General features: G+C 40.7%; 1 protein-coding gene across 2 annotated transcripts; it reads right to left on the reverse strand.

The window, feature by feature from the left end:
* Nucleotides 1–313: 313 nt before the first annotated feature.
* MAPK15 (mitogen-activated protein kinase 15) lies at nt 314–25281 on the reverse strand. 2 transcript variants are annotated; one of them, XM_035570151.2, is made up of 14 exons: nt 25134–25266; nt 22079–22212; nt 21665–21763; nt 21214–21243; nt 18787–18877; nt 17158–17288; nt 16836–16999; nt 13708–13847; nt 11595–11652; nt 9560–9697; nt 8576–8681; nt 5098–5398; nt 4486–4637; nt 314–1209 (listed from the first exon to the last, which is right to left on the reverse strand). In XM_035570151.2, exons 2-14 carry the CDS (start codon nt 22208–22210, stop codon nt 1006–1008), a joined length of 1746 nt encoding a protein of 581 aa, XP_035426044.1. In that variant the 5' UTR covers nt 22211–22212; nt 25134–25266; the 3' UTR covers nt 314–1005. The 2 variants fall into 2 exon arrangements, with proteins under 2 accessions (XP_035426044.1, XP_035426045.1); XM_035570152.2 differs by lacking the exon at nt 22079–22212 and having other exon boundaries at nt 25134–25281.
* Between the last annotated feature and the right edge of the window lies 1 nt (nt 25282).

Below are 25282 nucleotides of genomic sequence, written 5' to 3' on the forward strand. Positions count from 1 at the left end.
TCCCAAAGTTCTGGAATAGCAATCACTTATCAAAGGTGAAGTAAAGTTTCAGGGACAGAGACTTCTTATAAGAATTTAGGAGTTAAATAAGAAGAAGGTATTAAAAATCAGCATTAAACCAGGAAAACAGTTTTAAAGCTTACTGCATTCCTAATGCTGCCTGATGACAGCTTAACGATGTTGCAGCAATAGCATCTCTTGGAACATTGCTTTCTGTAAGAAAAAAAAATTACCATAATCTTATTCACTGAACAAAATAACCCTTGTATTTCTCCCCCTTCAACAGACTGCAAACATCAATTAAAAGACATGGTTTTTTTCTGTAGTGCAATATAAAGAATTTATTATTGCAACACTTACAAAATATATTAATGCATGGTAGGTAGGGTATTCAATATTCTAACAGAATCCACATATATTTAAAATACTTCTCTACTTGATTTTGTTGAAGTAGGCCACCATTACCTTTGTTTAGTCAGGTTCATTCATTTACCCTGAAAGAGTCCTATAGAAATTAGTGTATGAAGGGCTTTAATGTTACCTGTGAAGGGTTGTTCAGTCTTCTTGGTCTTCAGCGAACAGTTAGTTACTTATTCTGCTCAAAAAAAGTCTGGACTTAGGCAGTGCACCCGAAGCTGCTAAAGATACCTGAATATATCTAAAGACAGTCAAGCATCAAAACATTGCAACTTTCTGTAATTTTTTTTTGCAATAATTAAAATGAGGAATATGAACTGACATTATTCAATGTTCTCAGATTAGGGGAGCAAATAGGTCTGTGTCCTTGTCTGGGAAGACTGTAAGGCAAAGGGATTAGATTCTTTTCCCTGTTGGTTTGTCCAAAGGAAAGTGGTACATTGTTCCATGCAATGAATAAAGCATTTCTCTTCAGCTGGGATAACTGTAAAATGCCTGTTATATTTGGCTCTCACTTGTTGTTACTGTCTGAGTTAGGGGATTGATGAGATGAGCTGTATTCCACCTGGTTAGGACTCTTCATATTCACTACTCATGTTGTTGTGCAGAATTTGATATTGGAAGACTCTGCAGTGCAGATTTACATATAGTTCCATAGGCCTGGGAGTAACTGCCCATTGATGCTTTTGGATCACCAGCAGCTCCCATATTTGCAGTAACCTGGAACATCTTTTTACTGCATTTCAAAAGGGGACGAACATCTTTGCTGTGAAACTGAGTATTTCTTGGATTCTGTGTGAGAAACAAAAAACAAGACAGTTAGAAATCTGTAATCGGCATTCTAAAATACAAGTAAGGAACAAAGAATTTGCTTCAGCTGTGGAACAGAACAGATCATGAATGTTAATTGACTAACAAACAAAATAGAGTGTTTCATAATATTAAGAACAGGGTGGCAAGAATGATGTGAGGGAGAAGGGTTTTAAAATGGGTGTATCAGGAATGAGTTAGCAGCATTGGAGCACTGGAGCAAAAGTTCAAAGGTCTGTTTGGCTAGTATCTTGTTTTCAGTGGTAGTGAATGGTTTAAATAAATGTACAAAAGACAGGTCGTCCTCATCATTTCCCAGTACATCCTCCTGGCTTCTGCCAATCGAATGGCTTGGTGTGTGTCTGAGTTGGAAATTGCTTATGGACGTTAGCCCATGTGGGGAAAAGTTAATCATGTATTAATGCTTTAAAATGCATAATACATTACTGTACATATTACTGCAGCTTTAAAGGACAGCTGTTTCACTGCAGCTTATGCTTAGTGAACCGCTTTAGTTAACTGGAAGCCACATTTCCTCTCACTAAGTGTGGCACTGACTGCTGTTGCCCCAGCCATTATAGGAGTCAAATGGCTGAGAACAAGAGTTTCATGAGCCTGACTTGATACTGGAAATGAATGCAAAATGAATGCAGAGCAAGCTGGAATGTCAGAACTTTTCAGCTCCTGCTGAGGCTGACCAAGAAAGACGGAAAAGTCAACGTTCACTTAACACATGATTAGCCACAGTGCTGATGAGCGCCCACCACAATATCTTGTCTCTGACAATGGTCAGTGTTAGCCTCTCAGGGAACAAATACAAAGCACAGGGCACATGTAGCATGATCTTCTCCCTCTTATGTGCTTCCAGTAACATGAAGTTAGTCACAAGTACCTAGAGAATCTTCAGAATGCATTGTTTATATACATAAACAGCAGGGGACAGGACTGAAACCTTCACTGTTAAGCAACAGCAGTCCATTAGGTTGGTAACAAAGGTAGTACAAATTCTCCAGCTAAATTTGGAATATCCAACTGTGTCAATCAGGTTAAAAAAGAAGTATGCTACCTACGTGCTCTGGACTTCACACACCATCATTTAAGAGAATTTAAAAGCAACTGATCTGTGATTCTTGAAGTCAAAGGGAGCTGATGATGACCTGAACAATGCAGTGATTTGAAATGGTGTTCAAATTCTCACTTGTCTGAAGTGATAAAATTGAAAGTAGAATGGAGTCAAAATTAGCCTGTCCTCTAGAAAAAGGGCAAAGGAAAGTATGGTCATAGATCTCAGCACATCTCAAAAGAAGTTGCGTTAAAAATTCAAGATGGAAAAAAGAAACAGGAAGAGAATTTGCAGAGAAATTTCTACCTTTTTTATTACAGTTAGCTGATAGTTATGATCCATTGTGATTAATATTTAGAATGGAATAGAATAGTTCACTTGGAAGGGACCTTCAAAGATCATCAAGTCCAACCGCCTGACCACTTCAGGGATAACCGGAAGTTAAAGCATATTATGAAAAAAGGCTGAGAGAGCTGGGGATGTTCAGCCTGAAGAAGAGAAGGCTCCAAGGTGACCTTATTGCAGCTTTTTCAATACTTAGACGGGGCTTATAAAAAAGATGGAGAGCAACTTTTTGCTCGGTCAGACAATGACAGAGCAAGAGGGAATGGTTTTAAACTACAAGAGAGGACATTTAGGTTGGATGTTAGGAGGAAATTTTTCATTCAGAGGGTGGTGAGGCACTGGAACAGGTTGCCCAGAGAAGCTGTGGATGCTCCAACCCTGGAGGTGTTCAAGACCAGGCTGGATGAGGCCCTGGGCAATCTGATCTGCCACCTACTGTGGCATTCCTGCCCATGGCAGGGCGGTTGGAACTAGATGATCTTTAAGGTTCCTTCCAACCCAAGGTGGTCTATGATCCTGTGATTAGAGAGGGCATTATCCAAATGCCTCTTGAACACAGACTGGCATGTTAACCACCTCTCCAGAAAGTCTGCTCCAGTGTTTGGCAGCCCTCATGGTGGTTAATTTTTCTTAATATCCAGTCTGAACGTCCACTGGTGCACTTTTGTGCCGTTCCCTTGCATTCTATCATTGGTTACCAGGGAGAAGAAACCTATACCTCCCTTTCCATTTCTCCTGCTCAGGAAGTTGTAGAGAGCAATGAAGTCACCTCTTAGCCTTCTTTTCTCCAGACTAGACAACCCAAGTGTCCTCACAGGACATGCCTTCCAGCCCTTTTACTGGTTTTGTTGCCCTCCTCTGGATGCTTTCAAGTATCTTAATAGCTTTTGTATATTGTGGAGCCCAGAACTGTACACAATATTCAAGGTGAGGCTGCATCAATGCCAAGTAAAGTGGGAGAACTGCCGCTTCTGGATGGCTGGCTATGCTACGTTTAATGCACCCCAAAATACAGTTTGCCCTCTTGGCTGCCAGTACACACTGCTGATTATTAAAAAAAATCCTGCTTATGAGGCAGAAACCTAGTATTACAAAAGGCTGCGTTACTTCGTGTTCTCTAAAGTACCTAAATCCTGTATTAAAGTTCAATGGTCATTCACAGAACTCCTGCATGAACCTATAGGCACTGAAATGCTCTTACTCAAGTCAGAGATGACAACGGCTTCATTTGAAAGACTGCGGTTAGACTTAAAATTCCAGGAGAAAGTTTGTGTTTATAAACCCAGACTAGCTGAAGATCAGCATTATGTATGTTGGAGATGTAAGGTTTAAGACACATCTCTGTCCTTGTATCCTTGTATGTGTCCAGGAAGTGACCTTCCTGGTCATTACATGGTCTTCCTCTCAACATGCTGCCTTTTGTACAGAACTTAGCTGAGGGTTGTAAACTTCATCAGTAGACGTAACACTGGAAATGTAGGTATTGCATCACAGACGACTAGAATATTCAAGCTTCTGTCTCAATCTACTGCATATTAGAGGTAAGTTATGACCAGTTATTTCCAGAAACATCAGTTAGCACACTCCTCAGTCCTCTAGTAAAGGGAACGTATTCAGTACAAGACCTGTACCATTTGACTGACACTAGATACAGGCAATGAAATTGCAGTGTATATCTTTATCATAAGTAATTTTAACTGATGGACAGTTAGTAATTTAGTAACTATCAAAGCAATATGACTTGCCTCTCATGTAAGTATCTTTACGAAGCTGCAAATCAAGACATTTTTTTTCTACGTCATTTCGGTCCCTGAAAAGTTATCTGTTTTCTGTGCAGGACTGCTACTTACATTACAGAGGTTCTGTACACTTGTAGGAAGTAGTTGAGCATTTGCATTTGCCCATGTGATTTGTCTCCCCAGTTTTCCATTGTTAGAAGTTTTTGCCTGTTGATCATGTGGTGCAGAATGGTTCCTGATCACAGCACCAGAATTTGCATTACCTGCAGGAGAAAAAACATGAGAGAAAGTAGGAAAATCATGAGGACACAGAACACACTAACTGAAGCGGGGACAGAGTCACTGAGTCAGCCTCTGCCACATCACTTCATCTCACTAATGGGACAAAAATATTCAGAATAAAATTAGAAAGAAGTTGCAAACAAAACCGGTTCCAAAAAGCAGGGGAAAAGAAAACAGCACCAGAGCAGTAAACAAAGAGAAAACAGAAAAGGAAAAGGGTCAAGACTGAGGCAGCCAAGAGCTAAAAAGAACATCACACACTCAAAACTCATTCAACAGTGTTTTGCTCGTATGTCATTTTCCTCCCACAGTTTCACTCTCATTTTGCCCTGTTAATTCCCTCAGTTTCTTTCTCCCCGTTCAATCTATTTTCCTCTTTCTTCCCCATAATAATGCCTCGTTATGGTGGATTGCATCCAATTGCAGGATGGTAGTACCTACTTTGAATAGCAATGTGTGTTATAGGATTGTATATCATATTGATCCTTGATCTCTGACATAAAGATCTTGCTAAATCTTCACTCTGGATGGATACTTCCGGCTGGACACTAGTTGCAGTTCCACTACGCATTTGTGGATTTTTTAGAAGAGGTGGTGTTGGTTCTCTCTGGCTCTTCCTGGTGGGTAAAGTCACAGAATTGGAATATGGAAGAAATGGCCTGGATTGAGATTGACTTAGTTGAATGTTTTCTCTCTGCATTTGGTCCTTTGGATGGCTATTTACTTTCGTTTCAAGGATCATCTACAGAAAGGAAAAGTCAGTTAGACTTAACACAGCTACACAGCAAAGCAGAGGAATAAAAAAAAAAAAGATGCAAATAATTTATTTCATGGGATATGTAACAATTATAATTTTAAAATTAATTTAGGGTTGGAAAGAAGATAGAAATAATATTCTTAGTGGAAAGAAAGAATGGGCTGAAGCCTTAAGAAAAAGGATTGGGTCAACAGGCAACTTTAATGCATCTTTAGGGAGAATACCACTACATAAAGTTGCCATTAGCTACGAGAAAGGCAGAATCTATATGGCAAAAAATGGTTAACACTATGCTGTTTCTTACCATCTCTTTCTAGAATTTTGCCAAATCAATTTTTAAATTGTCAGAGGAACATACGTTGCAGTTAGTTCATAATCTCACCTACCTCTACATGGCTATTATCTAGCATTAGAATCCTTGCTGAGGTTTGGAGTCTTGGTACAGACAACCTGCTCTCACCCTCCTCTGATCACAGTCATGCCGAACTTGGCACACTATCATTAGGATTAGTCAAAATTTGTTTCTTAACCTTGTACCTAGATTATCTGTGAATGATCTACTGATGTTTGTAATATCTTTTCTACCTATGCTCAGTATTCATTTTATTCAGTCATCTGCTCATGACTCCTAACACTTTTTCACAGTAGAGTTTAATTTTTTTTCCTTTAAAGACCTTAAAAGAAATGTTCAGTATGTTCAACTTTTTTAAAAACCAACTTTCTTTTTCCTTTTTAAAAATTTTAATTGCTGTTCAGAGAAGCAATAACACTTTTCCTCTCTCCCTGGGAAGCTGGTCACCCTTATCAATCTTTCTCATTCTTAGATTTTCTGATCTCTAAGCTTCCTTCTCAATCTTTTCTTCCCACTGACATTCTTTCCAATGCCTGTTTTACTACATTCACTTTCCAGCTCCTGCTCTTCTCACCATCTTCCAGCTACTTTGCCTCATAATATTTACATAATATTCACTGAAAAAAAAAGGAAAAAAGCCCAAAACAATTTCTCATCCTGAAGTCTTGACTTACTTCCACTTTTGCTGCTCCTTTTATTTCACTGTTAGAGCATTCACTGTTGCTATCCTCCTCCTACTGCCTCACACCACCATTCAACTCAGTCCATTGTGTCCTACAATTAAATCTGATTTATCTTAATTTTGTTCTTCTTTCATTCCTTTAAACATTACATTTAAACAGTTACTTTAGTTACTTCTGTTCTGCAGAAGTTTCTGTCTTTCTCATCTTTTCTCTCTTGCTCTGTTTTTTTAAAGCAGATCTCATCTACTCATATTATTTCACCAAAGATGTACCTCTCCACTGCCAAATTACTGTCAGCTTTTTATTTTCCTTTTGATCTTAACATGTCTACCAAATAGCATCAAAATACTACCTTTCCTTTCTCCCCTGTACAGCTAAAAGTCCTGTATCAGCTTTTTTTTCTTCCTTGATTATTACACTGTTTTCTGATTTTTCAAGTACTATTATTTTCCCACATTAATGCATTCACAATATGGCTACTAAAATATCACTGTCTTTTATTATTAGCACATCAGCTACGCTTATCCTTCACTTGCTCTTCCTCCTCTCCTCCTCTGTCAATGGTTCTGTAATGTGCAGAATGGGGGACAAGAGGCTGGAGAGCAACCCCAGGGAAAGGGATCTGGGTGTTCTGGTTGACAGTTTCTTCACATGGGGGAATGGAGGGTGGGGCGCTGATCTCTTCTCTCTAGTGACCAGCAACAGCACCCGAGGGAATGGCTTGAAGCTGCATCAAGGAACATTCAGGTTAGATATTAGAAAAAGGTTCTTCACTGAGAGAGTTTTTGGGCACTGGAACAGGCTCCCCAGTGAAGTCATTGTGGCACCAAGCCTGACAGAGTTCAAAAAGCATTTGGACAACACTCTGAGACATATGGTTTGACTTCTGGGTGGTCTTGTCTGGAGCCAGGGACTTAATGTTCACTGTAGGTCATTTCCATCATGTGATATTCTGTGATTCTGTAATTCTGAAACCTGACTGTTCTGTGTATGTGGTGCATCATGTAATGGCACTTGACTACTCTTGAGCAATAAACATAAATATGTGATAAAAGCTTACATGCAAATCCACAAAGGAGCCCAGAAAGAGAACCAGGATGGGGACCCCAAATAATACCATGCCAAGCTGCTCTCAGGCCAATTCACAGGAACCACCAGCCAAAGATACATCTGCACAAACTGAGAGGAACACGTGCACAATGGCAAATGGGAACTCAAATTAAGGACTCCGGGGAAGCAAACACCTTGACTGGGCCCCTCCCAGAGCTGTCTCAGCAGAGCCATCAGCCCTTGGTGGTGATGTGATGGCTAGCAGATCAAGCCAGTCTAGTCAGTGAATGGCTCAAATAGTCTGGGAGCACAGAGGTGAGTGGGTCTCTAAGGGGATGAGAGCATCTCTGTACCTCTAGGTGTGAGAGCACAAGAAACATCAGCTAAAGGGCCTAGAAAATCCAGGGCAGCTGTATAGGTATGCGTGCATGGTCTATACCAGCAGAGTAGGGCTGCAGTCTCGGGGGCTCATATGTTCAAGTGCAGTGACTGGGGGGCCTAGGATCCAGGGGACAGCTACTGGTCAGACAGTGTCTGAGACCAGTTGCTGTAGGGATCCAGTGTGCACATACTCTCAGTAGTGGACTTCCATTTTGCTCAGCCAGAGAAGTGAGTAGGATGAGGCTATTGGTGCTATGTTTGTGTGAGTGTTCTGTCTGTCTGTCTGTGACCTGTGTGGCTGTCCATTTATGTATGTATATATGTAGTGTGCCTACGTTCTCTGTGTGCCTGAGCCTACAGGGAACACCTTCAGGCTTTCTACTGGCTGGACCTGGGGACACCGAGTGGCAACAGCCTCATTTCTTAGGCTGTTGGATCCAGCCTAATATATTTTCCTCTAACACAGTCTTTCTCAGACACCAGGCTTTACAGACTTTTCTTTTCCCAGTGGGAATCTAGATTTAAACACTTCTCTAAAAAATTATGACAGTATGATAAGAAGCACCAAGCTGTACCTATAAGTAAGCATCAAAGGGGAATGGAAATAGAAGAAAATGACAGAAATCAGTAAGTGTGTCAAGAATTACAGGTTACCTGGAGGACTGAGATTTCAGAAAATAGAATAGAAGAACGTACCTCATACAATTTATTTCGATATTCTGCCACAGACAACTGGATATCATCACCTAAAGGAAGAATCACATCATAATCCAAAGAGGGCTCCCTGGCAGGACAATGAAACCTAAGATGACAACACAATATAAGTCACTAAGACTAAAAACAGCTCCACAGTTTAATATGGTATTACAAAGGATTGTCAGATCATCTAGTGTGATCTCTAGTCTAAATAGGGTTAGAGAGAGTTAGGATTTAGCTTTGTCTTTTTTTCTACCATGGATACAAAGGAAACTTGTGCCAAAAGCAGGTCTATACCATTTCAGCAGACAGCAGCAGAAACTGCACATTGATACATGTGCGCTTGCAGCCCAAAAAGCCAACCGTATCCTGGGCTGCATCAGAAGAAGCATGGCCAGCAGGTCAAGGGAGGTGATTCTTCCCTCTGCTCTATTCTCGTGAGACCCCATTTGGAGTACTGCGTTCAGCACTAGGGCCCCCAGCACAAGGGCACAGAAGTATTAGAATGAGTTCAGAGGAGTGCCACAAAGATGGATCTGGAAAGGGTCACAAAGGGTCTGGAGCACCTCTCCTAGGAAGACAGGCTGAGAGAGTTGGGGTAGTTGAGCCTGGAGAAGAGAAAGTGCCAGGGAGACCTTATAACAACTTTCCAATACCTAAAGGGGGTCTACAGGAAAGCTGGGGAGGAACTCTTTGTCAAGGACCAGAGTGATAGGACAAGGAGTAAACTAGAGGAGGGTGGATTTAGATTAGATGTAAGGAAGAAATTCTTTACTCTGAGGGTAGTGAGGCAGTGGAACAGGTTGCCCAGATAAGTTGTGGATGCCCCATCCCTGGAAGTGTTCAAGGCCTGGCTGGGTGGGCCTTTGAGCAACCTGGTCTAGTGGGAGGTGTCCCTGCCCATGGCAGGGAGGTTGGATTTAGATGATCTTTAAGGTCCCTTCCAACTCAAACTGTTCTATGATTCTATGATATTAGTCTCACCTTTTCACATAAGGATGCTGAAGGGCCTCCTCTGCTGTCAGCCGTTTATCAGGGTTAAACACTAAAAGTTTCTTCAGAAGATCCAAGGCAGGCAAAGGAGTAGAAGATGGTAAAATCTCTTCAAATGTTACTCGTTGCCTAGAAGTCAGGAAAAAATGATATAAGAACCCAGTGTCTAACTCACAGGTAAGTCATGAATTACAGTTCTGTGAATCACATCAAGGTGACACCTGTCTCCAGAGTTCACTCACAAATAGTGTGTCATAATTCTGGAACATTCAAAAGCACAGGTCTGTGAGTATGATAAAGACTTTTACCTCTTTGATTAGGTTTGGATTCCTCCCTCTCAGTGCTATGAACCTACATGAAGTGCCTACCTAACTTTTAAGACTAGTCTTTCTCTTGTTTCAGTGGAAAGAGAGATACAGGTCAGTATGCCAGAACACAGAGTAATAATCAGTCTTGTGGAAGTACTTCTTTTCTTCTTTTGACAATGCAGGAAGCCCAAACTCCTAACTTGCATGTTTCAGTTGAAATGCTGATTCCATGAATACAACCCTAAGACCACATAAATATATTTCTATATCATTTGCAATGAAAAGATTAAGTTTAAAAATCTGGTTTTGCATTTTTTAAATCCTGAAGATATTTATTAACATAACAAACATGACGATATTTAATACATTTCATAGAATCATAGAATCATTTGAAAAATCAGTTTTAAAACATTATTTTTACTCATATTTTAAAACATTTTATTACTCCATGACAACATTATTTTTAGTTTAGAAAAATGATCCAACATGGAATTTGGATTTGGATTGAATGGCTCAGAAAAAATCATGAACAAGATTTCACTTGTTCTTTTACCTAGCTAGAGCTGTCTATCAGAACCTAGCCATTTGTATTCCATATTTTCAGGTGAAAAAAAGGAGCATAAAATCCAGGTGTAGGACTGTCAAAAAAAAAAGTGCATTTCAGCTAGGAATGAATGGAGTTTTCCAGTTGTTTTCTTCCACTGTGTGTAGAAGGTTTATAGAAACAAGAGAGCTCAGAGGTACTGCGTTGGGTTGACCCTAGTTGGCAGCTAAGTCCCTTGCTTGCTTACTCACATCCCCACCTCCACACGTCCTGCTCATTGACATGCAGCAGCCCCATTACAGGATTCACTGAGAGGCTAGGCAGTCGTAGACAGTTGTTTAATCTCTGTAACCATAGCAGCTACACCAAAAGCACACTGGTACCCTTTTGAATCTTTGAAGTAGCCTCTCCTGCAGCAGTCTATACCAAGAATGTACAGAGCCTCTTGGCCAGCCACAATAGCATGCTTTGGCCACTCCTTGCTTGCTAGGCTCACTTTCTCTAACACATACAACTTTTAGGAACCCACTGTCACTCCAGAAATCCAGATGGGTTCTGTGCCTTTACACCCTAATGGTATTAGGGTACACTGTGCACTGGTATCCACCAGAGCCTTATACTCCAAAAATAGATATATCGGTAAGCAGTCAGAGAACTCATACCACACATAGCTGGGCTATTGGTAATGCTGAGTCCCTGATGAGGAGGGATGCCCATGTCACATATGAGTGCAGAGTACTCAAAGACTAGTGACTAACTTTCTATGGCCTTAAGAATGTTAAGTTTCCTAATTTTTACTAATCAGGTATGTAATAACTGACTAATTTACTTAAGCAGAATTATCAGGATTTCCATGTGTGAACCAATGACATTAGATACCTAAAAAAGTCAGGATATGAATATTTATAATTTTGAGAAAGTACACATGACGATAGCTTGGAATCGAGGTCCAACCTCATTTTTGCTTTGTTACTCCCAGACTACAATGTCATCGCTCTTCTCAGCATTCTTTTCTTTTTAAACTTTACATCCCCTCCCTAGAGTCAGGTGAATGTGCAGAGAGCAGAAAGCATTTCTACTGGTGAACTCTGGAAGGTGAACAACAGGTGATTTTTTGTCCACATTATACAGTAGATTGTTGACTTCTGAGACATATTTAATATACCCAGCTTACCAGGAATTCATGCGGCTAATAACTGAGGCCCTGTAATCTGATTGCATAGCCAAAATATCTGGAATAATGAAAAGATACCATTAATGCTAAGATTAGGGTTACCAGAGCTACACAGTTTATGAAGGAAAGCAAGTATTTGACATTAACATAAGAATCATAGAATCATTAAGGTTGGAAAAGATGTCCAAGATCATCTGGTCCAACCATATCCCCACCACTGATATCACCCACTAGACCATGTCCCACCTTTCCCTAAACACCCCCAGGGACGGTGACTCCACCACCTCTCTGGGCAACCCGTCCCAATACCTGACTACTCTTTCTGAGAAGAAATGTCTCCTAATTTCAAACCTGAACCTCCCCTGGCACAACTTGAGGCCATTCCCTCTAGGCCTATCGCTGGTTATCTGCAAGAAGAGGCTGAGTCCCAGCTCCCCACCACTTCCTTTCAGGCAGTTGCAGAGAGCAATAAGGTCTCCCCTGAGCCTCCTCTTCTCCAGACTAAAGAATCCCAGTTCCCTCAGTCGCTCCTCACAGGATTTGTGTTCCAGACCCTTCACCAGCTTCGTAGCCCTTCTCTGGACACGCTCCAGGGCCTCGATGTCTTTCTTGAAGTGAGGGGCCCAAAACTGAACCCAGCACTCGAGGTGCGGCCTCATCAGAGCTGAGTACAGGGGAACGATCACCTCCCTGGTCCTGCTGGCTACACTGTTCCTGATACAAGCCAGGATGCCGTTGGCCTCCTTGGCCACCTGGACACACTGCTGGCTTGTGTTCAGGTGAGCGTCGACCAACACCCCCAGGTCCTTTTCCTCTGCACAGCTTTCCAGCCACTCTGCCCCAAGCCTGTAGTGTTGCATGGGGTTGGTGTGACCAAAGTGCAGGAATCCGCACATAGCCACGTTGAACCTCATCCCACTGCCCTCTGCCCATGTACACGTCGAAAGAAGAAATTAGCCTAAGAAAGCTCAATAGGAAATCCTATGGAAGGGGGATGGAATACTGACTTACAAATGCTCTTTCACGGTTCCTATTTACTTTTTTGTAGCTTTCATAAGCATGTACTCTTATACCTACATACTTAGAAACACCAGGATATCTGAGGCAAGATTATCTGGCCTGAATCACTTGTGTTTTAAGCAGACTACAAGGGATACCAGCTATCAATTTCTTCATTGCGCCTCTGGGGTTCTTTTTGATTGGTTACAATGAACAGTTGCTGTGGGATTTTAGGTTAAGTTGCTGTTATTAGTTTAATTTTCCACATTTGAAATACTTTGAACATATGTCTATTTTGTACTTGTTTGTCTTGCAAAAAAAGAAATGTGTCTCGCAACCTTCTTGCTGTGTTTAGGATACAGGACTTTCTGATGGGCAGTCATTTGCCCTGTGGTCTTATCAGAGTGCAAGCGTTCCGGTCACGACATTAGCAACACACTCTTCAATTATATTGCTGAGAATGGTCCTAAAATGCTATTCACATTTTTGTTATTAGTGCAGGCTATTCTTCTAACCTTAGTTTTGGTGTTTTCATATACATTTTCATCCATATTTTATTCACAGCAACCAAATCTCCAAGAAAAACTATACATACATTTAAACTAGAATAGAATTATCCAAAACATGTTCTTAAAATAAAGTTAGCTATCTTTCTAAAAACTATTTGTTAGCTCAGTCAGAACATGTTATGTCGCAAAAGTTAGTAACCTGTATAGACTGTTAGACTAGAAGCTATAGAAGACAATCATAATAATGATCAATTTTGGATTTAAAATACATTTTCTCCAGCTTTCAATTATGTATTTAGATTTCCAGACCGAAAAGTCCAATTTACTGTTACTACAGAAGTCCCTCTGCAGTATGGTACTCTGTTTTAAACTGTTATCATCTTACAAATCTTAAAAATGTTTTCAAGGCCTGGTTCTTGTTTCTCATCTAATCAAGTATAGGCCTACTTTCCTCTAACACTAACATTTCACAGATAATCTTCAGCTTCCTTGGGAAGATGTTAGAATAACCTACAACAGATATATTCTTCCTGATCCAGCCGGGCTGCTTGCTTTCACTCTTTTTATCTCTTCTCTATATAACTTTCTCCATAGAAGAGTCTTACCTTCTTGGGATGGGGCAGGAATGACCCTCAAGATCTGCTCTATTTGATCCACTGTTGATGTTCCAGGAAAAAGAGGTTTCCCAAGTAGCAGTTCCCCCAGAATACAGCCAATGCTCCACATATCTACCCCTTTAGTGTAGCTACAAATAAAAGAACAGAGTTAGATTTATTTTTCCAGTACCTAGTATTCATATCGTCTACATTACCTTATTTTGCTAGAAAAATAAGCTTGATTACTCCTTGAGTATGAATGCTCACAGGTTTTGATTATAAAGTGAATGACACTGGTGAATTATGAAAGTGGCAAGAGCAAAACAGAAAAAAGACTTATCCTATTAAAAGTCTATTCTACAAAACCAGAAAAGGAACTATATTAAAAGTGAATACTAGGATAAGGGAATATATACATTTCACATTATCAATAGTGAAGATACAAGCTGCTGTTTAGAAACAACTGTTAAGAATCATAGAAAGGTTTGGCTTTGCTTGGTTTCTCCCTGCAGATGCAAACTGCAGCTCTGCACTCTCTCTGTGAAGCCAGACCTTGCTTCCAGAGGTCATGTATTTTCTTTTTCTGCCCTAGTTCCAGAAGGAATTCCCTGTTCAGCCAGGCCGGTCTTCTGCCCCATTTACTTGACTTGTGGCACAATGGGATTGCCTGCTCCTGAGCTTTTAAAAGGTGGCTCTGGAAGAGCAATCAGCTCTCATGGGCCCCTGGACTCTCTAAATCCGATTCCCAGGGAACACTGCTAACTAGCTCTCTGCGAAGCTTAATGTCTGCTCTCTTAAAGTCCAGAGTGGCAACTCTGCTGACCTTTTTTCTCCTTACCCCCAAAATTTTGAACTCCACCTTGCCTGCCCTGCCTATCCCTCCTGAACAGCCGATAGCCCTCCATCCCAGCAATCCAGTCATGGGGGTCATCCCACCAAGTCTCACTAATACCGACGATATCATAACTCTACGAAAGGTCCAAAGCTTCCAGTTCATCCCATTTGTTCTTGATACTGTGTGCACTCTTATACAAGCATTTCAGATGTCTTCCTGAACTTGCAGTGCTCCCTGGAGTGGTATAGATGCTCCTATTAACCTTGCCACCCTAAAACAGTGCTGTACCATCCCTTGGCTTAACCACAGTATCCCTAATGGTACTCCCACATCAACCCTAGTTTAAAGCCTTCTCAATCAGTCTTGCCAGGTTACAGGCCAAGAAACATTTCTCCCATTGACAGAGGTGGATCCTGTCAGGCTACATCGTTGGTACCCACATGAAAGAGGAGGAGTGGATAACAGTCTAAAGGCTGTATCATGCTCAAAAGCTATACAGAGATATAATCTGAAACATAGATCTGCACCAGAAGGAGGAAATTTCTGAAACAGAAATCATTAAGAAAATGAAAGGTGAAAGCTAACTTACCTAAGGCAATGATCTTACCTTTTTGCCTACTAGATAGATTCATATGTCCTAGCAGTATTTGTACCAAGCTACACACACACACAAGATTTCGGCTCCATGCAGTCTGCTCTTCTTTTTTGAATGCCATCTCATTATATACTCCCTTCTGCTCTCGAACTCTCCGTCTCTCCAAGTGAAGACTCAGAATTTATGACCATTTTCTCCCACGCTCTCCTACATTAGATTCTCTGTTTTGTGCTCACCCTCCCACCTTTTCTGTGTTTTTTTTTCTTTTTTTCTGCTACATGCTGGACTACATATGCTCATCTGGAAATATGAGACCTGATACTGACTTAGATGCTACAGATCATATGATGGACCAGGCTAATGAGCCACAAACCAATACCACAGACAATTAGGTACTATACAGTAACTGGTCTACAGTAACTGTCCATGTACAGATTCATATCTCACATCTTATCTACCTTTAAGGTAGGCAGCTCACCTCTTTACTAGAAAGTAAGAACCTTCATATGTCCTGAAACATAACCTGGCAAAACCTCTTTCAAATGAGAAGTTGCTAAGCAGAAGCTAGCTTACATCAGCCAACTCAAAAAGACATTTGGACTGCGGATGACTATGCAGTCATCCAACAAAGCCAAAATATGTATGAAGAATTCTGGAAGACTAAATACCACTTCTAGAAATGGGATGAGAAACTCTGAAGTGTTAATAGTAGGTCTGTTCTCATAGCTCGATGGCTAAATATGCTTCAGTGAGTTGTAAAGAAAAAGACAGTTATGCTGTGTGCCCATGCATCACATAACACAATGGGAACATCCCATAACAGTTATTCTGCTTTCTGTTATTGCTGCAGCAAGCAGAGAAGGAGTGGTATCATACCAAATGAAGCATCTACAATGAAAGCAAAAGATTAATAATTCCAATTTCCCTCAGCTAGCTATGCATCACCCTCACTGGAAATTTATAGAAATTATATCTGCAGTCTTCTTGCCGTATTAGCTGTTACAGCTGAGACAAGCTTCTTTTCACTTCAAGTTTCTTTCCCTAGTCCTAGAAGTAGAACAGAAGCTGCAGAGTTCCTTAAGCAAGTGAGCAACCAAACATAAAAGACAGTATGAACAAGCAAAAACTCAAAAACAAAAACACCTTCCCCAACCACCCACACTCCCCCTCAAAAACAAACAAACAAACAAACAAACAAAAACCTACAACAATAGAGAAGTATCAGCAATACTCTAGGGAAAATCCTCTTTAGGGAAAAGTGGAATAGGCTAAAACTTTCAACTCCGTTGGCAGGGAAAAGAAAAGCAGTGCTTGAAAAGGAGCAACAAAATGAAGACGAAAAACCTGCTTCCTGGGGTCCTTAAAGAAAAATTTGGAAAAAGAGGACTGAAGTATTCACAATTTTGTAAAGATGCAGATTTAAGGGGATAAAGAATAAGTCTGGTGGGAAAAAGGACAACAAACAGATGAGCTGATAATGTAGGTAAATTGGCAATCTAAGAAGCCAGGGAGGAAATGTACATGACATGAGAGATTTTTCTGTTGCAGAACAGAAGTTTAAATGCATGCTGAGGAAATGAACCTGTGACAAGACATTGCATCTGGTGACATCTGAAATTAAAAGATTTAAGACTTCCCAGTCAATTACTTTTCCCAACAGTGAAGAAATTATACAATCCCATCCCTTTACTCATAACAAGCAGTTACCTCTGAGAGGAAAGTAAGATCTCAGGGGCTCGGTACCAGCGTGTTGCCACATACTCTGTTAAGGCAGGGTTGCCTTGATCCTCATTCATGCGACACAGAGAACGGGCCAGTCCAAAATCACAAAGTTTTACAAAGCAGTCTGCATCCAGCAAGATATTTGAAGGCTGAATTGAACAAAGGAAAATTAATAAGCTCTTTACTCTCTGAATTGCAGAAGGTTATTATCAAGGTTCTTATACTAGTCTCATTCTTTTCATACTTTTCCATTTAGTGTTTAACACAAAACTTGAGTGAAGGATAAAGACTAGTGACTGAAATATACCTTCTGATCTCTGTGAATAACATTTCCTGAGTGGATGAATTTAGTTGCTTTCAGAAGTTGGTAGAGAATGTAACACTTGTGGATGTCTTTCAGTAAATTTCCCTTCTTAATCACAGCATGTAAATCTGTCTCTGTAATACACATCAGTAAAGGATTATCAAGTTACGAATATGTTCCTCAAAACAAGGCCAGAACAGACCATTGTACAAACTGTAACCTTCCAAGTGCATTCTCAGTGGAAGTTAACACTTTAATGACTGATAGTACTGCAACAGAGTCACAGAATCATAGAATCTCCTGAGTTGGAAGGGACCCACAAGGATCATCGAGTCCAACTCCTGGTTCCACATTGGACCACACAAAAATCAAACCACCTGTCTCAGAGCATTGTCTAAATGTTCTTACAGTGGCTGTCCCTGGAGAGCCTGTTCCAGTGCCCAAACACCCTCTCAGTGAAGAAACTTTTCCTAATATCCAACCCAAATCTCCCCTGATGCAGCCTCATGTTGTTCCTTCCAGTCCTATAAACTGGTCATCCCCTCCACTCCCCCTCATGATGAAACTGTAGACCACGATGAGGTTGCTCCCCAGTCTCCTCTTCTGTAGGCTGAACAAACCAAATGACCTCAGCCACCCTGTGGCTTGCGCTCCAGACACTTCGCCATCTCTGCAGCCCTCCTTTAGACCCTCTCTAATAGTTCTATGTCCTTCTTATATCTTTATGTCCTTCTTCCAAAACTGCACACAGTACTCAAGGTGAGGCTGCACCAGCACAGAGTAGAGTGGGACAATCACTTCCCTTGACTGGGTGTGTAGTAATGCTGTGCCTGATGCACCTCAGGATACAGTTGCCCCTTTGGCTGCCAGAGCATGCTGTTGACTCATATTCAACTCGCTGTCAACCAGAACGCCCAGATTGCTTTCCATGGGGTTGCTCTCCAGGCTTATCATCCCTCAGTCTGTACATATATCCAGGTGCAGAATCTGACACTTACTCTTGTTGAACTTCATGCAGTTGGTGATTGCCCAGATCTTTAATTTGTCAAGATCTCTCCACAAGGCCTCTTTACCCTCAATGGAGTTAACAGCTCCTCCTAATTTAGTGTTGTCCACAAACTTAGTATACCTTGGAGTCCAGCACCCAAGTCATTTATGAAAACATTAAAGAGAATTGGCCCTAAAATGGAGCCCCGAGGAACCTCACTAGGAACTGGAATCAGTATGAGTCAGCGACTTCAGTCTCTCTGTATTGTCAGTTCAACTTGCCGCTTATGCTACAGTAATTGTTCCATTATTGCATAATTTTCTTACAGTAAAACTGCATGTAGTCTCTTCTATATCCTATTCTATTATCTCTTCTGTCTCTGTAAGCCTTCTAATCAGTTGCTCGCTGCCTTCCTTCTTCCATCTCAACCAGCCAGTTCTCTCATTATTATTCCCTTCAAAGGTTCACTGCTATTCCCATCTAATCACAACAGGTATACACAAAAAACCTGTACTGCTCCAACTTACAAGTCTACTTACATGAATATTCATGTTAATCATTAACACATTACTACCACAGGCAGGAACAAAGATAACTCATAAGACAGGATGCATTTAAATGGCTGACACAACACTAAGTCTCACCCATGGACTCAAAGATGAGGTAGATGTCTTTGTCATTCTGAGCACGGATAACATCAAGCAGCTTGATGATATTTGGATGTTCTCCAAATTCCTGCAGAGGGAAGAGACCCAACTGTCAAAATCAAGTGTCTTTCTTGTGAATCACCAAAAGTACTATAATTTATTTCATTTTGTAATATTCTCTAGCACAAACATTAACGTGTTATTTCCTTCATTATGCTTCTACTGAAATACTGAAAATTTATTTAAGCTTGCTCCAGTATGAAACCAATCAGTCTAAAACTCTGTATGATATATACATTAGTACTAAAAATCCCTCTACAGCATGTATGGATAAAATCTAGTCAACATTATGCATCTTATATTTCCTGCTGAAGGTAAAGAATTATTGTGGTAGTGCAAATTTAACAGAGGTGCCATCACCATTCATAATTAAAAATCCCAACCAACCAGAAAGGGTTTATTTGAAGGCAGGCTGAAGCACTATATAGACTGCAGTAATTGAACTGATTGTAATGGGAGATCAGGCAGCCACCATACTCAGAGATACAAAAATACAAGTATATTAAACTGGGGATGAATTCTGTCCTCACATTTGCAGATTGACAATACTGTCAAGACCATTTACTTTGTCCTCAACCTTAACAGCTTTTATTTCCTATGGCTAACACCTCTTCACAGCTAGAGACACTGTGAACACTTCACAATATGCCAACATTTTCATGAGCTACCCTTTGTAGAAAATACTACTTATCAGTCAGAAAAGAATCATCAAAATGCCCAGATTGTGAATCAACGTTTCTCAAATATAATGAACTTCATCAAGTGCATCAAATGTCTTTATGATAAACATACAGATGAAACTAGGGAACCAATATGTACAGGAAGGAATTTGCTGAGGCAAGCAATATAAGAAAAACATCCAGTTACCAATGAAAGAATATTTTTTACAACTTTCACCCTCTGATCTCTCAGTCCTGAATTTTAAGTTAGAGCTTTAAAAACTTTCAAAAAGAGTAGGTGTAAACTAAAATTCTTAAGACTACTGAGAACCAAAAGCCATGAAAGTACGGGCTTAATGGCACATTAACCACCTTCTCCCAAAACGTCTTGGTCTTTCCTTCAGGAGAGATTTCTTTTCTTTTCACAGCTCTTCCTCCACCCATCTACTCCAGAAGTGCTACACTTTCAGAGATGATCTAACTCAGAATCAACCTCTTAGGAACTGTTCTCACATGTTTGTAGCTCTTAAGACTGTTGCTTTTACTTCAGGCTTAAAGAATAATTGGAAACTTAAAAATCTCATATCTTTCGTACTTAAACTCGACAGTCATAGGAAACAGCCTATGAGCCCTGCCTTGCTTGTGTCTTTAGCTAATCATATTTTAACAACATTATCACTATTCCAAAACATTGATGTTTCTACATGGTAAGTTTATGGAGGAATGGACAAGTAATTTTAATGCCACTGCTAAGGTAATTAGGCCCAGCGTGTGGTTAACTATATTCAGACATGAGCAGCTGTAAGTAATGTCATACAGAACTTGCATTTTTAGTTTTGTTTTGATTACTTCAAGTGGTCAAGTTTCTTTCACACAGAATCACAGAACGACAGAATTTTAGGGGTTGGAAGGGACCTCAAGAGATCATCGGGTCCAACCCCCCTGCCAAAGCAGGTTCCCTAGAGCAGGTTGCCCAGGTAGGCATCCAGACGAGCCTTGAATATCTCCAGAGAAGGAGACTCCACAACCTCCCTGGGCAGCCTGTCTCAGTGCTCCGTCACCCTCACCATGAAGAAGTTCTTTGGCATGTTGGTGCAGAACTTCCTGTGCTCCATTTTTTGGCCATTGCCCCTTGTCCTATCCCCACAAACCACTGAAAAGAGGTTGGCCGAATCCCACTGTCTCACACACTTAAGATATTTGTAAACATTGATAAGACCCCCTCTCAGTCTTCTCTTCTCAAGGCTGAACAGACCCAGGTCTCTCAGTCTTTCCTCATAGGAAAGATGCTCCAGGCAATGTGATGTGTTCTTTCCATGTGATAGAGGAAAAACATGTTGGCATGTAATCTTCTTACATGCCCCAGCCCCATCTCTGAGTAGTGGCATTTAAAATTTAAGAAAAATACTTTCCAGCACAAGGAAGGAAGAAGCGACAGAAAGTGCAAGTCTATATGCTGATCACAGAGAAGGTATATTGCTAAAAAACAGTGAAAAAGCAGGGCACGTCTCAAGGGAAAAACAAGACCAACTCTCCATTTCATTCCAGTGCTTTTGCCCAGTCATGGAAAAACTCCTTGTCAAGACATTGCAGAAAAGAAGTGAAAAGAAATGTCAATGATGATCATTTTGAAAAAGGATGGGAAGAAAATATGTGAACAGAGATAATTAAAAATCAAAGAGTAGGAGGAAAAAATGGACCTTACCCGTAGGAACATAATCTCTCGAAATGTTCTCTAGAAATAAACAAAAAACATTTATTATCACATCAACAGAATGACAAAAGAGAGTATGGACTTCCAATGAGAGAGTTAAACCCATTCTCATTTCTACGGTAAATGGAAACTCCATGTGGTAGACAGGCTTGGAAAAAACTGTTTGCTCCCTAGAGAGTCACAAGTGTGCTCTAGACTAGGGAGAATCAAATTGTGCATGCCTGTAAAGACACTTTTTCCTCAGTGACATCAAAAAGTAGTCCGCAGATATTAAGATATACAAAGCCTGACATTTATTGCTCCTTTTTATCCTATTGTAGCTGTAGACTATTTTACTACATAATTGTCAAATAACTAGTATCTTTTGGAGACATAAATCCTGAAAGTACTGATGAATTCCCACCATATCCCCTCAGGACACGTTATAAGAATGATACCTCACCTGAGCATCTGTTCTGTTCCTGAAGGCATCAAAAATCTTTTTAACAGCAACTATTTCTCCTGTCCTGCGATCAATTGCTTTCCATACAATGCCATAAGCCTAGGGAGGAAGAAGGACAGATGAATAGTGTACTACAACATCTTACACTGAGTTCAAACCTTCAGCACAGAAGCAGAATGAACTCAACAGAGCTTCAAATCACCAGCTACCTAGGAGAAAGAGAAACTAGGCCAGTAAGTACTACTTGGTTGATATGAGAACTACAAACATCCATATCGTGTCTGACCAAAGGACCACAAGGTCCAGCATCCTGGCCCCCAAAGCAGCCAATAGCAGATGTGTATGAGTAAATATATAACAATGATCCCCCTTTACAGCTTCTTGGCCTCTAGTTATTTTTGGCTGAGGATCTACCTGAGCCAGAGATGGTTTCAGTGTATTTGACAAAGTCTCCACAGATGTGTCTTCCATTAACATGACAGTTTCCTCTTCACCCCATGGTGAAATATCAACAACAACACGCTGTTCCAAGGAGAATGTTTTCATCTCTAAGAAAGAAACCTTGTTATGACATAGGAATCACTAGATCAGATCACAATAGAATGTTCTTCCTATTTCTGGGTTATGATTTTGAATAAAGGCATAAAAAGATTACTCTAGTGACTATAAAACAACCACAAGGTAAAAACTTATGGAATAAGTTCATTGTATGGGAAATATCTTCTTAGTGTCTATTGGTTAAGAAATCATCTTCAACCATCAGACCCATGACATACAGCAAACATCATCAACATACACACACAATAGCAATACATCTCATTAGCTGTATTGTATTAAACAGGTGTCCATGCACTATATTTTCAGAAGTACTTATCGCTGTTCCGTTTCAGCACTGCCATGACTAATCCTAAACTGCCCTATCAACTAATGGAACTTCTGCTGCAAGACACAGGCTTGCCATATTAAGAATGTCTTTCCTAAAACAGTTGAACTTCCTATTCTCAGAAACCAGGCAAAAGGAGAGAAATCTAAAGAGTATAGTAAAATGAAGTTAAAATAATATAAGAAAACAGAGAGAAAGGGTATTTCCAATTACATAGCTGATGTGACCAGAAATAGACATCTATCGCTCGTACAGATAGGTTTGTCTGCTTAAGATCCTGAACAACACATCCTCTCCTGAAAATGAAATGGAAAAAAAAAAGACAAAACAACCGCCAACAACCTAGTACTAAAACACTTATTTGATGTACATATACTCCAATGGCTTGCACTTCATGATGCATAGCCAAGGACCTGAACCCATATTGCAGGACCACAAATATTCTTCGAAGTCTGCCTTGATGTCACTAACTGAGTATTTAAGTACAAAAATCACTCACTATCGTATATTGGAGCTATTTTACTTTGTAAAGATATTTAAACATTAACTGGGCAACTGAGTGACAAATGACCCTGATGTGCAGACATCAGGCATTCCCTAGAATGCGGAAACTTAAGATTCAAATCTATGACCCCAAAATAAAAAAAAAAAAAAAAAGAGATGGTGAAGGGCGTAAAGGGGAAGATGTATGAGGAGTGACTGAGGTCACTTGGCCTGTTCAGCCTGGAGGTTGAGGGGACACCTCATCGTGGTCTACAGCTTCCTCACGAGGGGGAGTGGAGGGGAAGGCACCGATCCATTCTCTTTAGTCACCAGTAATAGGACCCGAGGGAATGGTGTCAAGCTGAGGCAGGGGAGGTTTAGGCTAGACATCAGGAAGAGGTTCTTCACTGAGAGGGTTGTCGCACACTGGAACAGGCTCCTCAGGGAAGTAGTCACTGCACCAAGCCTGTCGGAGTTTAAGAAGCATTTGGACTGTGCACTTAATCACATGGTATGAAATTTTGGGTAGACCTGTGTGGTGCCAGGAGTTGGACTCGATGATCCTTATGGGTCCCTTCCAACTCGGGATATTCTATGATTCTATGAAAATGGATAAGGTAAGGTAAACTTACCTTAAGGTAAACTGAGTAATCACCATTTGCAAGTATCATACTAGTTAAAACAGTCATCTAGAATAGGGAAAACTCAAGATAAATTTCCTGTTCCCTCAGTAGACAACACAGCTTTTAACTTGAAAAGATTATGAACAGTTTGAATTCCCTTACTGTGAAGGAACAGCTTATCTCCCTTGCTGCTGCACTTCTCTGCTCTATTTTTCTGGGCAGTCCTCACCTGTTTCAGGGCCTTTCAACAGTCTTTTAAGCACTCATGTAAGTTCATCAGCTGTGGAATCTTGCCGATACATATAGAGCTTTCTGCATATGAGAGGCAGAAAATGCAAGTATTTAGGAGACTGGCACTACCTGAGTTAAGAGCTTGACAAGCAGTTTTGATAATGTCAGTGGTGGCCTGAAGCCACTAAAGTCCTTTAAGGACGCCACTGTATGCTTGTGAAACAGTTTCCAAATAGAATCCTCAATTTAATTTTTCAGACGAAAGAATAATCCCAATTTTGTTCAAAGAACATAGCACATTAAGATATATTACATTCAGTCAGAGGCAGAAAGTTGAAAAGCACTAACAGTATGGCTGCAAACCTCAAGTCAGAGGCAAACCTGGAATGAAATACAGCCACAGGAAAGATCTTGATTTCAAAATGAGAACAGACAAAGCATTGTCTTAGTGGATAAGGATGACAATGTGTCTCTCTCAAGTGCCTCCATGTAATTGCACATGAAATGCGTAACTACTGCTGTCAACACAGCTGAACAACGGCAAAGAGTTGCTAGAACAGAGAAAAACAGCTAAATCAAGAAGGGCTTAGAGACCGAGAAAGATCCTAGAAACGAGCTTTGACTTACATGAAAATATGTAATTTTATGTGAAAAAAATTATTTGATGTGGCATTATACCTTAAATAGTGGATTTACAGTAAATGTGAAAGAATTTGACAGACACAAACAGAAAATCTTTCTGAGCCTCAGACTCATTTCACTAATAAACTAGGTGTACTATGTGTACTAGCATTGCTTTGTGTGGAAACACAAAAGTATAGCATAAAACATGCAAGTGGGAATGGTTCCCAGTAAAGTACAGAAAAAAAAATCTCGTGGGAAATTTAGACCTATTTTCAGTTTCATATGCTACAATCATAACATTTTAATTACTGATTTTTTTTAAGAACAAAAAGAAAAAAAGAAGTCCCAGAAAGTTATCGATTTGTTATTTGTAATACGATTTGTGATTTTTTAAGGTTTAATAAGCATTACAAAGCCCTTTTCTTTTTTTTTTCCAACTGGATTCACTCTGAGACATCCAACACTAGACGCGGTTCCGGTCAGAGGCAGGGACCGGGGCCGGAAGCGAGACCGAAGACAAAGCCGCCACCGGCCTGGGCACCGGCCCGGGAGGGCGTGCTCGCGCTGCAGCGCAGGACCCCGCCGCGCAGCTCCCCAGGCTCCCAAGGGCCCCCGAGGCGCTCACCCCCTTGCCCAGGCGCCTCTTGATCTCGTACTTCTGGGAGACGAGCGCCTCCACCTCCGGCACGCTCATGGCGGGGGAGCCGAGGCAGCAAACGGCGCCGCCCCGCGCCGCACCCTCCCCGTTGGTTTCCGCTGCTATGGAAACAGCCG

Source organism: Cygnus atratus, chromosome 2, assembly GCF_013377495.2.
Source record: "Cygnus atratus isolate AKBS03 ecotype Queensland, Australia chromosome 2, CAtr_DNAZoo_HiC_assembly, whole genome shotgun sequence".
In the NCBI taxonomy this organism is placed as follows: domain Eukaryota; kingdom Metazoa; phylum Chordata; class Aves; order Anseriformes; family Anatidae; genus Cygnus; species Cygnus atratus.

Excerpts from the sequence above, each read along its gene's own strand:
- MAPK15 (XM_035570151.2), bottom strand. The coding sequence starts at position 22,210 with ATGAAAACATTCTCCTTGGAACAGCGTGTTGTTGTTGATATTTCACCA. Across the intron at positions 21,244-21,664 it reads GGAACAGAACAGATGCTCAG|AGAACATTTCGAGAGATTAT; the intron begins GTGAGGTATCAT and ends GTTTATTTCTAG. Across the intron at positions 8,682-9,559 it reads CAGCATCCTTATGTGAAAAG|GTTTCATTGTCCTGCCAGGG; the intron begins GTGAGACTAATA and ends TTGTCATCTTAG.